This window comes from Scophthalmus maximus, chromosome 13, assembly GCF_022379125.1.
Source record: "Scophthalmus maximus strain ysfricsl-2021 chromosome 13, ASM2237912v1, whole genome shotgun sequence".
NCBI classification, from domain to species: Eukaryota; Metazoa; Chordata; class Actinopteri; order Pleuronectiformes; family Scophthalmidae; genus Scophthalmus; species Scophthalmus maximus.
Window position 1 is genome coordinate 13,465,699 of NC_061527.1, and position 15,327 is coordinate 13,481,025.

The 15,327-nt window shown below is 42.9% G+C and overlaps 1 protein-coding gene across 1 annotated transcript; it reads left to right on the forward strand.

Moving 5' to 3' along the window:
• The first annotated feature begins 321 nt into the window (after nucleotides 1-321).
• rnf11b (ring finger protein 11b) lies at nucleotides 322-14,680 on the forward strand. Its single transcript, XM_035646502.2, has 3 exons — nucleotides 322-941; nucleotides 10,647-10,813; nucleotides 11,524-14,680. Exons 1-3 carry the CDS (start codon nucleotides 819-821, stop codon nucleotides 11,693-11,695), a joined length of 462 nt encoding a protein of 153 aa, XP_035502395.1. The 5' UTR covers nucleotides 322-818; the 3' UTR covers nucleotides 11,696-14,680.
• The last annotated feature ends 647 nt before the right edge of the window (nucleotides 14,681-15,327 follow it).

Below are 15,327 nucleotides of genomic sequence, written 5' to 3' on the forward strand. Positions count from 1 at the left end.
GGTGTGCAAGGCGATGGCAGCCAGAGAGAAGAAGACAAGAATAGTGCACACATCATATTAAATAGAAAATACAAAAAACGGACTTTCTGGACGGACATTAAGTGATCACTTCATGTTTAAATGGCAAAAGTGTCTTTACATTGCAATTACAACCTTGATTTATCGATTTTAGCTCTGTGTTTCTGTGTTTATGTTTTTAGCGAAGGACAATGTGATCGCGAATCCCATTGGCTGTGGGCGAGAGGTTCCTGGACGTAGTGGACGCCTATTGGTGTAGTTTTCTGAAGGAGGCGGTGCTTCAGGTTGCTACATCACCACCTTTTGTCGTTGTCGGGCAGCTGCGAGCTGGAAAGTCCCTGACAGCCGGGCAGGTTTCAGTCCACACATCCAGCTCTGTCAATTCAAAAGAGGAATATTGACACTTTTCTCGCGTCGCCGCCTCCGCGGATGTGCAATTCCGTGAGGTTGTTTCAGTCGTGGTTTTGTTTGTTTTTTTAAGCTAACCCGAGTGCCGGATGCGCCCCTGCGAGTGCTAGCTTGTGTTAGCAGGCTAGCTCTTTGTGTGGCTAGCTGTTAGCCAAGGGATGTGTTGTTGTTGAACCGAGCAGCCCTCCCGTCGTCTGGGAGCGGGGAGCTTCGTCAGCTGTGTACGGGAGAGAGAGAGAGGGAGAAACCGCCTCCTCGACGCCTTCTCGTCCCCTTATCTGCGAAAGTGTCCCGTGAAATCCTCCGTTAGTGAAGCGACACACACACACACACACACACACACACACACACGGAGCGAGAGTGGGACAGAGTTTGACCCGAAGAGGAAGGAGATGGGAAACTGTCTGAAATCTCCGACCTCGGATGATATTTCTCTGCTTCACGAGTCTCAGTCGGACCGGGCCAGCTACGGAGACGGTGCTGACCCCGACCAGGAGCCACCGCCCCCCTATGAGGTAACTTTGACCGACTGTCAGACAATGTGCCTGTCTCACAAGGTGAACCACATTCATCAAACACCTGCAGTCATGTGTTTCATGTGTGACATGCCTGGCCCAGTACACACACACACACGCACACGCACACACACGCACACGCGCACACGCACACACACACACACACACACACACACAACACCAAGAACTGTTGTTAGACCAGCAACGTGTGAGGCCTGATCATCTGTTCACAGATCCGTCAGTCTTGCCCACTGACCCTGTCTTTGACACTAATCCTCGTTGTTATATCCGAAGGTCCTGACCCTGCCTGCCAATTCCCTGAAGACATTATTATATAATATTATAATATATAATATTATCCTTCATAGCAGCACAATATTATCACTTTCAATTTGGCTGCTGTTCAGTGGAGTTGAGCTGAGACAAACGGACGGTTTGTTGTGGACTTTAATATGAAAGGACTTGAAACAGACAAAAGTGACTCTCATAACGTTCTCAGTTTCCTCCTGCACCGATCTCCTCCAGGACAGCATCTTTGTTTGTCTGGCGTCCTAATTCCCTGAATTAGCTCACCCACAAACCGACCAGGTCACGCTGAAACTGTAAATATGATGCATGGTGTTATCGTTCTCCTTTGTTTTTCTATGTTGAGAGGCAGCTGGTTTGTGTTACGTAAGGCGTTGGCACAGAGTTTGTCTGCTACTAGGTTAAGCCAAGCCTTATCTGTCGATTTAAAATAAGTGCTTTTGAATGAATGGCAAACCGTAAGGCCTTCTCGGGTCGGTACAGCACAAGAGCTGCTATTAGAAAGAACTACATTCTTCACGTGTTAGATATTGTAGCCGACAAACTGTCTGTTAACCAGACATCATGCACATCGACCAGTTATCCAGCTATGAGTTGGCTAAAATGGAATTTTAATGCTGTAGAACCCACATTCTCACATTTTACCACCATTCTTGTTGAGGTCATCAGGGTCATTCTTTATCTGTGTGATGTTATTATCAGCAGCACAGTTCTTTAAAAGACAAGAACCAAAAGTATATATTCATACTAACAATTCTAAAATCCACTGAAAATATATAGCAGGGCATGTTTTGAAGACACTCACAACATGGAAAGTAGTTTTGACATAGTTTTACAGTTGTTATATTTTATGTATTTATGTTTTTAATATGTTTTAATATTCAAAAGTAGAATGTTTTATGTTGCAAAATATTGCTATGGCCTATCTGTTTTTTTCTTTCCTGAACGTCGCTATAAGTTTCTCTAAAATTATATTTTAGAAAACTTATAGATAAATCTGTAACTTGAAAGTACTGTATGCTAATAGATAATAGGCACAGACTGTTTGTAGGTCAGCTCATTAAACTTAAAACTTCCCGAGAGCATCACAAAAACAAGACAGGTTCAAGTTGTCATGACAATTGTCATTTATCATATCAGTGGGATGTTGCTCAAAGAAGACCTGCATCACCCGGTGGTCAAAGATTATATCTGTCCAGAGCAGGACGTCCTTGACATGCATACAACAAGTGTGTCATGTCTGTTGTACAGCAGTATAACAGTAATTAGGTCAACGCAGCTCTGGTCTCACAGAGGAGAGACGGTGTAATAAACAACACAAACACTGTTTTTTCCAGCCCTGACTAAGCTTTCTGTGGTGTTGCAAAAGTCTGTTTGCAGTTTGTTTATGCTCGCAGAGTAGCACAAGATTGTTAACTAGCCAGCTTAAATCTACTTATAATAAAGGGCTCTTTTAGACCTGCCAGGGCTTCTCTCCCTGGTGACCACAGTAATCAGCACCTTCGCCATCTGAGCCCAGTCTGAGAACAGAGCACACATTTTTTGTGTGCTTGCAGTTTGGCTGAAGACAATTTTGGAAGTGCTGTTTGTGTTAGAAATGGGACTAAAGTCTCCACTATGCACAATTTAGAATCAAGATTGCTGTGTTCATAAAAAAGCTGTTGAGTATGGCCCGTGTGCAACTGCCAGGATGCCAGACTGCAGATCTGTCCTTCACACCAGACGGTTCATTATGAGAAACATTGGAGCTGGAAATCAACATTGGAGCTGGAAATCACACCAATGAAATCCAAAAAGGGAGGGGGGGGCTCTGGCTGGGCTTAAGTTACAGAAAATTCATACAGGAGAACGGTGGTGATTTAGAACCAACGCTGTAATTGTTTTCACAGCCTAAAAATAACAGTCTGGATAGGATGGATGTCTTGTAACAAATGAGAATAGATGGGGGGCTTTCATTGCATCAAATCTCCAAGACATTCATTGTATTTGAAAAGAAATCCATCATATTTACTTAATTTATTTCATCAGAAATTGTATTTCAAGTGCTGCATTACAACATATACTGTATTAAAATGCAAGGGTCATGAGTCAGATCTGAGTGTCTGATTATAGCAGGTTTCTGTACTATTAAAATCTGTTGAATTGTAAGAAACAACTTCGAGGTACTGTAGATCCTCTCGTCTTCAGGGAGTTGATTATTTGCAAAGTTGTGACTGGAGGCCTGCACATGTTGCTGCCCTCCGTCCCTCTTCTTGGCCTTTTTGCATCTCAAACACTCCACATTACCCTGTGAGAAGATGACAATTTTGATTCCATTTCAACCTTAAACCAGGTTAGACACGGGTATGGAAGCTCTCCCACTGGGTAATAGCCTGAGACATCACTATGTCTTTTCTTGTAGAAGTTATATCCAAACTGGAATATTATTGAAACACTCTTATACTCCCGCTTATAAACTACTGTGCTTCTTGATAGTGTCTGTCGTGTTGATACAGATCACACCGTGTTACCTGAGAATCCACAGTCAGCGGTGAATCACAGGAGGGTGAATTCCACCATCTGGAAGTGGGTGTATCCACTGCATTTGGTGCTGTTGAATAATTTCCTGCCTGAAATGAGGCAGTGCGCGGACTGGCATCTGCAGGGATCCAGGCCGACTTAAGTCCTGCGTTGAACAAAGACAGGGCAGTATATGGACACTATCACACAAATGTACCCTGTTTATTCTCAGACAATATTTTGATTAAGTTCATACAAGCAGGGTTGGGGCAACACTTCAAATTTATAACTGCCTCTATTGCTGTTAATGGCTTCTGTAGAGGCAATGACCTAATCATAATACATACAATATCTCTTACATTAAAACACTTTTAAGAATAGAGATTTATTGAAAAAAAGTTTTTTATTTATAATATGAGTTTTAGCAGCTGCCTGCTATTTGATATTTACCATCCTATTGTCAAGTGTTGCAAAATGTTTCCTTTGTATCATACATGTTTGAAATTCCATTTAATATGACATGAAGTGGAATGATAATGAATCCGTTGTGTGTATGTCCGATGGCAAAAATGTAAATTAGTTTGATGTCAGAATATAGAATTAAAAATAGAAGTGGCCCACATGCACACAGGCTGGTGGAGGAGTGGATGAATTGATGTTGAAAACTAAGTGCATGAGCTCAGTCCACAGAGCCAACCACTTAGACTAGTGGACCGTTTAATGTCTTGTCGAAATGATTTCAAAGTGAGCAAGGGTGTGTTTGTTTTGTGTCAGTTGGGGAGGCCACGGGAGGCGCAGTTGTGTTTTTTGTGTGTGTGTCTCGTAGAGTTGTGAAGGCTGCTGTGGGTGAGCCTGTGCCCGTGTGTCTGTGTGCATACGTGTGTTATGTGTTGCTGACAGCACATTGTGTGTCGAGTGTGGTGATTTGGAAAGCAGCTGGTGAGACGAGTGCTGACTCATCGCTGTAGGACTGGCTTATGAGAGAGAGAGAGAGGAGAGAGAGAGAGAGAGGAGAGAGAGAGAGAGAGAGAGAGAGAGAGAGAAGAGAGAGAAGAGAAGAGAGAGAAGAGAAGAGAGAGAAGAGAGAGAGAGAGAGAGAGAGAGAGAGAGAGAGAGAGAGAGAGAGAGAGTGTGTGGGTGTGTGGTAGAGCATGCTTGTGTGTATTTGGCTTCTCATGCCTCTGTCACCTTTATTTTTTTTGATCACATTCAGTTTGGCACAAAGGCCTTTATGCTGCTGTCAGCTACCCTTATGTTAAGGTGCAGACTTCGAAAGTTCTAGTGTCCATCTGTGTTTGCATGTAGCTGAACTTTGTCTTCCTTAATACACTTCCATTTTTTGTGAACACGATGCCTTGAGGGAGGGTAAAAATGATTCTAAACATTTCAAAGAAGCCATTGCTGCCCTGGTCCAGAGGGTTTAGTAGGTCAGGGGTAAAACACCAGCAGATACACAAACAGCTGAAGATCACAGTCAGTCAACCAACAGCATTGCTATCAAGATGAGAAGGCCTAAAGTCAACGGTGTGCTCTGAGCTCACCCAGCTTGGTCAGAGGAAATGGGAAAGTAAGTTTTCTCTGGAGTTGGTTTCTAATTAGCCGTCAAACCTGGAGTGGAAATTAGGAGGAAGAAAGTGAGTGAAGACATAGAACAATGATTTTCTGCACGGTTGTGGCTACAGTAAGAACATCCATAAAAAAAATGCCAACAAGACATCTTCATAACATTTTAAAGATAAGAGGAAAATATCTTCTCCTAAACTACCCTCAAAGATGCAGGAAAACCAAGAACGGAGTGTGACCTCGTCCTCATTGTTTGACAGATGAGTTGACCACAGGCATGACTTGAATCTCATGAATCAGATATGGTGGTATGCACGTGTAGGCGTGTGTGAGCGTGTGTGTGAGCGTGTGTGTGAGCGTGTGTATGAGCATGCGTGCGTGTGCGTGTGTGTGTGTGTAGGGGTTGCACTGATGGTCAGTGACCTCAGTGTCTGCAGGCTTTGGCTGATAAGACACCGAAGGTTGCTGTTCCTCTTCACGACCGGTTCTCACAGTCTCGTACTCATCTCCTTCTCACAGCTGCCATCCCGGCCTTGTATGATCAGAAGTGTCAGGATGTATTTGGTCAATATGTTACATTGAAATTTCCAACCACATCTTCTCTCTTCCCCATTTCTCTCCGCTCACCCCAACCAGTTAAGGCAGAAGGCCGCCTGCACTGTGTCCGGTTCGACTACAGGTTTCTTCCTGTTAAAAGGATTTGCTTTCTCCACGGTTACCAAGCGCTTGCTCATTGTGAGAACTGTTGGGTAAAATTGAAGTGAATTGAATTGAATGTAGCCTAAGGGAAAGTCTTAATATGAGCCTTGTCATGTGTAATTTGTAATACTGGAGTTAATGAAAATCCCCTACACAATGCCCCAACTTCCTGCTTTAACAGGCTGATGAAGTAAAACATATACTGTACACATAGCGTTATCATCAGGCTGCCTGCCTGACTTGATATCACATCAACAAACACATCCGGTTGTGTTCATGAGCATTCGTCCCCTCCAATTGTCTTCTTTTCAGGCCTGCCTGTGTTGTGTTCATGTGTCTACAGGTCTTGTTCAGAGATTTTTTTAGACAGAGAGCTAACATTTCAACGCCTGCAATACACCTCATGTTTCTGGCGTTGCCTCCCCTTAATGTCATATTGGCACTGCTTAGGTTGCACACAGAATACAGCCAAATACGGCAAGTAGATATCCCCCTCACTGGGAATGGTTAAGGCTTGACAAGTCATTAAAATGCATTTGTTTGTCTCGTCACTATGCTGTTCTCATAGCACGTGTTCAAAAGAGAAATGCCGTGTTACCATGCTGCATGTCAGCAGCTAACTTTTCCTCATACACTTTAGCCCTTAAATGTTCCGGGTTGCTGTGGAATGTCAGTGTCATGTCAGCACACAGGACCTGTGGCTGGAATTGTTTTGTTTTGAGTACTGATCCAATACCAGTTGATGTGAATTTTTTTTTTTTTACGTATTTTAACCAGCTGTATGGCACTAACCCTGTTTGGATGTGATGATTGCTGTCATTGTTTTGTAGCCTGGCTCTGGTTTAGCCTTTTGAAAAACAGATACATACAGAGAATGAATGACACAGAACTTATTTTATTAAAAGAAATAAACAAACGTCGCCTTTATATTTGTGGAACTTTACAGCATGAAATATTGCCAAATTGCTGACATTTCCGCTCGCTCTGGCAAACACTACAGGCTACAGTGCCGGAAATCACCTCCTTCACTGCTCTAATAACAGTACTAGCCAGTGGCAGTGCAGTGCAACTGCTGTTTTGGAGCTGCGAGGAAGAAGTGATTTCCAGGAAAAGAAAATTGCAAATCTGGGTGAAACTAATATACTCTAAACTCGTGGTATTGTATCGGTACATAGATTAGCGTACTCGCTGATGCCGCTCAAGCATTTTCAGCAGTATTGGAGGCATTCCTGAAACTGGTATCAGAATAGGAACATCTCTAATGTTGCAGATATTTTATGTGTTTTATGAGTGTCCAAAACCAACAGCTTGTGTAGGTAATTGAACCAGTAATGTTGAAAGTAAAAGTAGGTTGTCATCAGGCAGAATCAGGCTGTGGGGAGAAACTAGGCTGTCATTGAACTTGTGGCCAGAGAGTGACTCCATATTTCATCTTCCCACTTCCCACTTTCATTAAGTTATGGATGATGGAAGGTAGCGGGTATTCGTTTCCTTCTGTGTGTGTCTGCTCTCATTCCTGCCTCTGATCTTCACCTCCCTTCCCCCTCAGCGTTAGCAGCCCTGGTCTGGCAGCCTGTCGGGTTCTGCTGCTGTGTGCCTGGCTCAGCAGCCGTCAGCGTGTTTGACAGAGGACACCAAGCTCTGTAATTTGGCTCAACTTGCCACCACCTCCGCCGCTACCTCAGTCGCCCCTTTCACCCTTGCCGTCTCACTCGCCACCTCTCCGACTGTTGTCTGAGGTCACATGCTGAACATATGTCACTGGCCAGCTGACTGCTGGGGAAAGGCAAAGGCATTTGACAACAATGACACTGCTGACCACCTTGCAGTTCACCATCCGAACACACACACACATACACTGTTGCCCCCTTGTTGGCCCTGTCTGTAGCTTTTATTCCTGCTGCCGTCTCTTTTTCACATGGGTAAAGGGAGTGGCTGTCGGCCGTCAGGGGAGAAGCCGACTGCATCAACTACTAGTTTTGCTGACTCATGGCTGGAAATGCTGTGGTGCCGAGACGCTGTTCCCTCGCTAACGCTGTCATTTTGTTCTTTGCAATTAAAAAACATTTAACTTCAAATTCTAGCTTTTCAAGAAATAAAATGAGGCTATGTTTTAAAATGGTTTCTGTGTCCGTTACGCAGGACCCACATGTACGTGGTGGAGGCGTCAAAGGAAAACGCTGCTCATTCATTTTAAATGGGGTGACGTCAGGCATTGCTGAACTGCACTGTGGTTCTGTTGCTTTGCTTGCTCTGCGTGTGGTAGAACTTTGATTGACAGCTGCCAATCAAATTGTATTGAAAGAAATGCCCAAGTACAGGCGCTAGCCAATCAAGTCATGCCCGACATCAAACGTTTAAATGAGCCTGGAGAGAGGAGGCCGAGGCAGCTGTTGAACCATGTGTTCATCTGGTCGTGGGGTTTATTTCCCATGTACTTCCCTTTAGCATTGCATGGCATGTTAGCACAAAAGCTGCCTATGTTGTGTGTCCCAATCAGGAAACTTAAATTGGTTGTTGATCTTGCCATCCCCGAGCGTCAGGCACGCCCACTGTAAAGTGAGAAAGCGCGTATGTGTGTGTCATGCGTCAAGCCAAAACCAAAGAAAGGAAATAGCGAGGGGTTTAAATTTCATGCTTACCCCTCAACCTAACCCCGTGGGTTAGTTTAGTAGTTTGAGGTGCAATTTTGTGCAGGCAGATCAGACGGGGAAGCTACACAACATTGTCAGATTAATCTTCATAAGAAGGTTCAGATAGATTTCTCTCCTCCTGACACCAGTCTGACCTCCAGCATCATTCAGTTGTGTGTGGTTTGTGCCAAAAGGTCGTGCCTGGAGTGTAGATATACAGGTGGTCAATGAAAGAGCTTGCTTAACAGCATTAAAGTGGATTTAGCCTAATCCATGACCTGGCTCAAGTTGCCTGACGTAAATGTTTGGCACACAGGAGGACGGGGAGAGAGTCGGTGCACTAAAGCCTGGGGTCATGAAGAAGAGAAACTAGTGCACCCACCACCACTGCAGTGGGGATATGAGAATAGAGGGAGGAAGAAAAGGAAGGAAGTGAATGAGGCAGAGGCACAATCACCGACCGCAAATTGAGAGTCGAGTGAATAGAGAGTTGTTTTCTGAAAGGTGGAAGACACCGAGACACCAAGGTTCTACAAAGGATGTAAAGTTTCCCATATAACTCAGTGTCTCAGCCGTTTATTGAACCGCTTTATGTTTTCACAGACCTTGTAAGACAAAACATTTTTGCAGGAAGGTAAAGCATTTTACCATTTTGATGTTATAAAGTTAAAGGGCTTAGTTATTATTAATTTGCAGCTAATATTTGTTTTCACTATTGATTTATCTGCCTGCCGTTTAACTGTTTTTCTCAGATAATATTTAATACCTCAATTAGTTATAAATGTACAGTATTACATAGAGTTTACAGGGTATAGTAAAGGTTTGTGGTGTGGCAATATTGTGACTTTTCGGTTGACACATTACAACCTGATACTGAAACCCTGATGCTCACTTTGATTTGACGTTGCCTTCATATGCACTTCAAACTTCTACTGGTGTGGTTTTGTGCAGTAGTATGTAAAACCCTTCTGACAGACACGCTGAAGGACAGCAGACTTCCTGATGACTTCCTGATGACCGAAGCTTAGACAGACCGACAGACAGACAGACAGACAGACAGACAGACAGACAGACAGACAGACGTTGGCTGCTTGAGGCTAGTGTGAACTTTGAATACTTTGAAGAGTGGAAGTTTAGATTAGATCACCTGAAATTAATGATTCAGGCGCTGCCTTTGGTGCTGCTGTGGTCAAAACTGCTTGACACCACTATATATATATATGTAACTTTTTTTTTCTTTTTAGATTTTTCATTTATTTTATTTAATTTTCTTCATTTTTAAACAGCCTGACTTGGCTGAAAAGACTCAGAGAGAAGAGCCCATTTACCTCTCTGCTGCACCAGCTGTTGGGAACAGGGTGTGAGGAAACACTCCCACCTACTGGCTGATGTCATAATCCCACAACATGGGCACAAATATTTTTTCTTTTTTTCCCCCTTTGTCATTAATTGCATCGCGCAATAGTTATCGTTTAGCATTTAAGTCCCGTGGGGCTTCTTAATGACGGGAGGGATTACTTGTTAAAACAAAGTATGCCTGCTGGATTGCGAAACTTTCACATTCACCTGTTCTGTGTAGTCAGACCCACCCTTCAGACTGAAAGACAGTAATGCCTTCCAGTATTGTAATGACAGGTGGTGACATATTCTTCATCTCAGTATTAAAATGAAAATTTATATTCCGGTCAACGTAGAATGTTTTTGCCATGATCAAAATAAAGTTTCATAACCTTGTGGCTCTTTTGCAAAACTTGACCCGATTTCCAGCGAATAAACATATTTTAGGACTAGGATGTGTACACTTGGCCATAACTGTCCTGGAGCTGAATGAAGTGGTCACATTAAGTGATAATTGATCATGACATGTGATTTTTGTTCAGCTGATTTTCACCTACATACTAATGTCATGTCACAGAATGCTAAGGCATAGGTTCACAAAACAATGACTTAGCTTGCCCTTTTTAAAAAAAATGTTTTAAACGTGTTCTCATCTCTCTTTCTGTAGGAGCAGATCCATGTACCAATCTATCACCCAACACCCAGCCAAGCCAGACTGGCCACACAGCTGACAGAGGAGGAGCAGGTTCGCATCGCTCAGCGTATCGGGCTCATCCAGCACCTGCCGAAGGGCGTGTATGACCTGGGGCGGGATGATGAGAAGAAGATCAGAGAGTGAGTAGAAAGTCCTTGGTGGTCAGACAAAGCAGAGGAAGTAACAGTGAGGAGAGGTGCTACTTCACCGTTGTGATCTGTTAATATTTGTAGGTCTTTAATTTTTAAATCATAACTGAAAAAGTGAAAAATACATTTAGGAGTGAACAACAATTATTTCCTTTACATAGCTGTTGAAGTGCAGCCACAGCTTATAAACCATTTTATCTTTCACAGTAACCGTATAAAACAACAGTACAGTGCACGTCGCCGTTTTACTTGTGGGACTCTGCAGTGGAGAATTGAGAAAATAAAATTGCAGTTTTATCTGGGTCAAACTACTTCAAAGAAGTAGTATTGTATTGGTACGGAGATTAGCCTATTTGCTCATGCCCCATCTTGCATTTTCCGCAGTATTAGAGGCATTTCCGATATCGGTATCGGACAATCTCTGGATATCACAGAATGTTGCTTTGTGAGTTTGTAAATGAGAATCATTACCCTCATCCGGCTATTGTCGCTAGGCAACACGCACACATAGAACAAGCAAAATCGAAGTTCAGGTATTCTCCTAGTCAATTAAGTCTGTGTAGTGTCAAATGAAAAGATCAAAATAATGTTTGCACTTCTAATTTCTCTTTGATTGTTGTCTGTATTTCCATGCCGTCCATTTCCAATCCTCATCAAAGTGTAGTTCAGAGTGATAGTCGTTGTTTCTGTGTCCTCTGCAGGTGTGTGATCTGTATGATGGACTTTGTCTACGGAGACCCCATCCGGTTCCTGCCCTGCATGCACATTTACCACATGGACTGTATAGACGACTGGCTGATGAGGTCCTTCACCTGCCCCTCCTGCATGGAGCCTGTGGACGCCGCGCTGCTTTCCTCCTATGAGACCAACTGACACACACGGGCGGGCAGGCGGGCACGCACACACGCACAGACACACATATATAGTATGCACACTGTATCCCGGATTAGTAAAGTGGTGATATCAAAGCAGTGATTATGTAAAACATTTTTCTTGTACACTCTCTTTCGTGTGTGTGTGTGTGTGTGTGTGTGTGTGTGTGTGTGTATATGTGCGTGTGTGTGTGTGTGCGTGCACGCATGCATGCACGCATGCACGTTCCACATGTTCCTTTGACCTGCTGGACAGGACTGCATTTGGGAAAAGTTTGGAGGAATTGAAGTGTTCAGAACGATCAGGAGGAAGCTGGATTGAGGGAAGGAGTAAAAGACGTGAGCTGACAATGGGGGGGGGGGGGGGCTTTAATAGAAGTGTAAAAGAAAGTCAAGGGGAATGGATGATGACCGTTGACTGGTATGAATAAGAAACCTTTTCAAGATCCACTTTTATAAACATGAAGACTCATGCAAATCCTACCCAGTCACACACTTCCTGTATTACTCCATCATTGAAATGAACAATGAAAGAATACAGGGGCAAAGACATGTGACTGCCATTATCAAGCTGCAGATTGCTTTTCTTGGATTGCTGGAGCCCTGTTACCATAGTGACAAACGGCAAGACAAAGGAAAAGAAACATCCCTCAGAGGACCTGCCAGACGCCTGTTGCTGAGTCATACCAGCTGCAAGAAATGCTACAGAGATGAAGATGAGTGATGTAGAGACTGCTAGATATGGACGTCAGACTAAAGACTACGGACATCAGATGTTCTCTGCAGACGTACCACAGGCCTTGACCGTCTGTACAAGTCTCCCGTGAGAAAATGAAGACTGGTCAGTGGTTTGATCAATTTGTCAAGTGGCTTTGTGAAATCTGTTCTGTTTGTTTGGTGGGTCAGTATAAGGGCTCAGTGTTCACTAACAACACAGACATTGCAAAAGAAAGTACAGTTACGTGCTTTTAACCTCAAAGGACTTTCTCCATTTCAGATCTTGCCATCCATGATCGTCAGGCACGCCCACTGTAAAGCGAGAAAGCGCGTATGTGTCAAAGCACGAGTAGACCAATTAACAAACCATTAATACAAATCAGAGATATTTGCACTTCTAAATCAAGACTTGTGACAAGAGTTGACCGTATGCATCCAGTAATAATATCAAAGTGAAGTATGTGATTTGTTTGACCTACGTCTTCATCACCATTGCAATGATTTGTCTAAACCAGGAGAGGGTGCATCATGTGTTACTGGTGACATCAACCAAACTACTGATTTAATTCTAAGGTCGGTTGTCATTTTAAGGACAAGTCGAGGACATAATTAAAAACATGCACACGGTTGGGTTCATTTCATGTGATTGCACATTTATAAAAACCTGTTCATAAAACAAGACCTACCAGTTTTAAAACAAACATCCACAGGGAAAACAGTTAAAGGTGCCAAGGGGCATGACAGTGATCGTAGAAGAATTAATGTCGTCATTGGTTGTGTGACTGAGCATGTTTACTCACCTGATGTGGTCAGCAGATGTACAATGAAATGATAATTATTATAGGTTCTAAGTTCAAGGTTATATTTCTTTAAATTTTTACCATCTTCTTTTTCTTCACGTGAAGTTGACGCCTCACTCTAAACGATATCCTCGCAACATTTTAAAAATGTCCATCACCCAGTTCACCCTCTTGATGAAAGCACAAAGAAATAAACATTTTTAGTTATATTTTCCTTCTCCCCGCTGATGCGGGCTAGTCGGTCAGACTTTGCAATATGCAGGTGAGGTTAAATCATTTGAGCTTTCCCCTGCTATGCCGGCATGATGGAGACCCAACCGAGTTTGAAAAAAACATGCCTTTTCGTGTGTGTGTGTGTGTGTGTGCGTGTGCGTGTGTGTGTGCGCGTGCGTGCGTGCAAGGCTTCATGGCCTTTGTATGAGGTGTGAAGTCAGCACCTTAGTTTTTGCACAGTACTTTAATCTACTTAACGTTTAATGTTGTACATTCTTCTCCATCAGTGAGGTGGAGCCTCATGGCCTTAGTTTACATGTGAGTATCAGCTGCTAAATTCTGGAGCAGAGTCTAGTTAACTTCAAGAAAACAGGAGGTGGGCGATCAAAACACAAACAGTTGAGGCAAATGCTGCTGCCGAGCTGGCGGTCATCGCATTTTCTTATGTTGAGAAGAAAACAAAAAAGGTGGGTCAAGAAAATCCTCCTCCCACATTGTCACTGAATCAATACATTTGTCAGTGTAACGTACTGTTTGGATGAGCTTTCTGTCACAGCACCTAGCTCTCCTCCCGAGGGCTCCTGTCAGATCGCATAGCTGGTTCCCTGCGACAGTCCTGTGGTCACAAATGCATTGCTGCAGAAAAGGCAAGTATTGTTTTTTTGTTTTTCTTTACTCAGTCTGGACCCAGTCAAGGCTGAGTGGGATTGGCAATGCATATTGGGATTGTGGGGATAAACCATGTTAAATCCTGTCACAGTATAAAGTGTGTTTGTACCTGCCATAGTTCCTCCAAAAAAAAAAAAATCAAAGATTCCACTCCACAATCCTGATCCCACTGAGGAATCTCCCAAAGTCACATGTACATTTATCAATGGAGCGGCTTCATTGACACTGTGTGCGGCTAAGTCATGAGATGTTTGAGCCGTCTTACCCAAATAGATTTCCTGTAATGGCGGCACAGTGTGCTCACGTCCCCAGAAAATGACAGCAGCTTGAAAACAATGAAACCGCCACACAACGTTGTTTTACCACAAGCTAGGGGTGTGGCCACGACTTTGAACCAGAGACTTATTTATTTAAAATATCCAGAAGTGAGTGCTCTTTAAGGCTGTTTTTTTTTTTTTGAACAGCAAGGTTTGCTCATATATGAATGGGGTGTGTGTGTTGTATGTTTGTGTATGAATGCTTTTGTAAGCATAAGTATGCATATGCTATGTACTAAAGGCAAATAATAAATAGACATTGCAACAGAACTTAACTGCCTGTGAATGTGACTCATTTCTTTTTCTTTTTTTCATCATAAAACATGGTATTCAATGTGTTGAACATAATAGTGTATTTGCTCACTGACACCATGTGTTTGATGTTGGCTATTCTGATCACAAAAGCTTCAATTACTATGATTATTGTCAGATGCTCCTATAATATTCCAAAAGGCAGACACTACTATAGCACAGCAAGCAACCCTCTGCCTTACTTCTGCAGCAAATCACCATATCATTTTGATTATTTGATGGAGAATCATAATTCTAAAGTTAAAAGGAGTTATTTATCAATATCATCAATGTTAGTCATCACCATATTCCTTCTGCTCTTTTTTGACAATGTCCAAGAGTTCATAAATGGACCAGGTGTACTAGCACTTGATTTTTCAAAACCGAATAGATTAATAGACCCAACAAATCGGATACATATCTGGTTTCATTTGTTTGGATACAAACATTGTGACAAATTACACTCATAACACTTTAGCCTCAGACAACTTTGCTGGTGTAGCCCAGAATCTAAATTAAATAGTTGGTCATAATCAGTTATAGTCATGGTTTGTTGTTTGCTCAAATAAATGATACCACACACTCACATACGCACTCACACTGATAAAACTGGGGACAAACAGTTT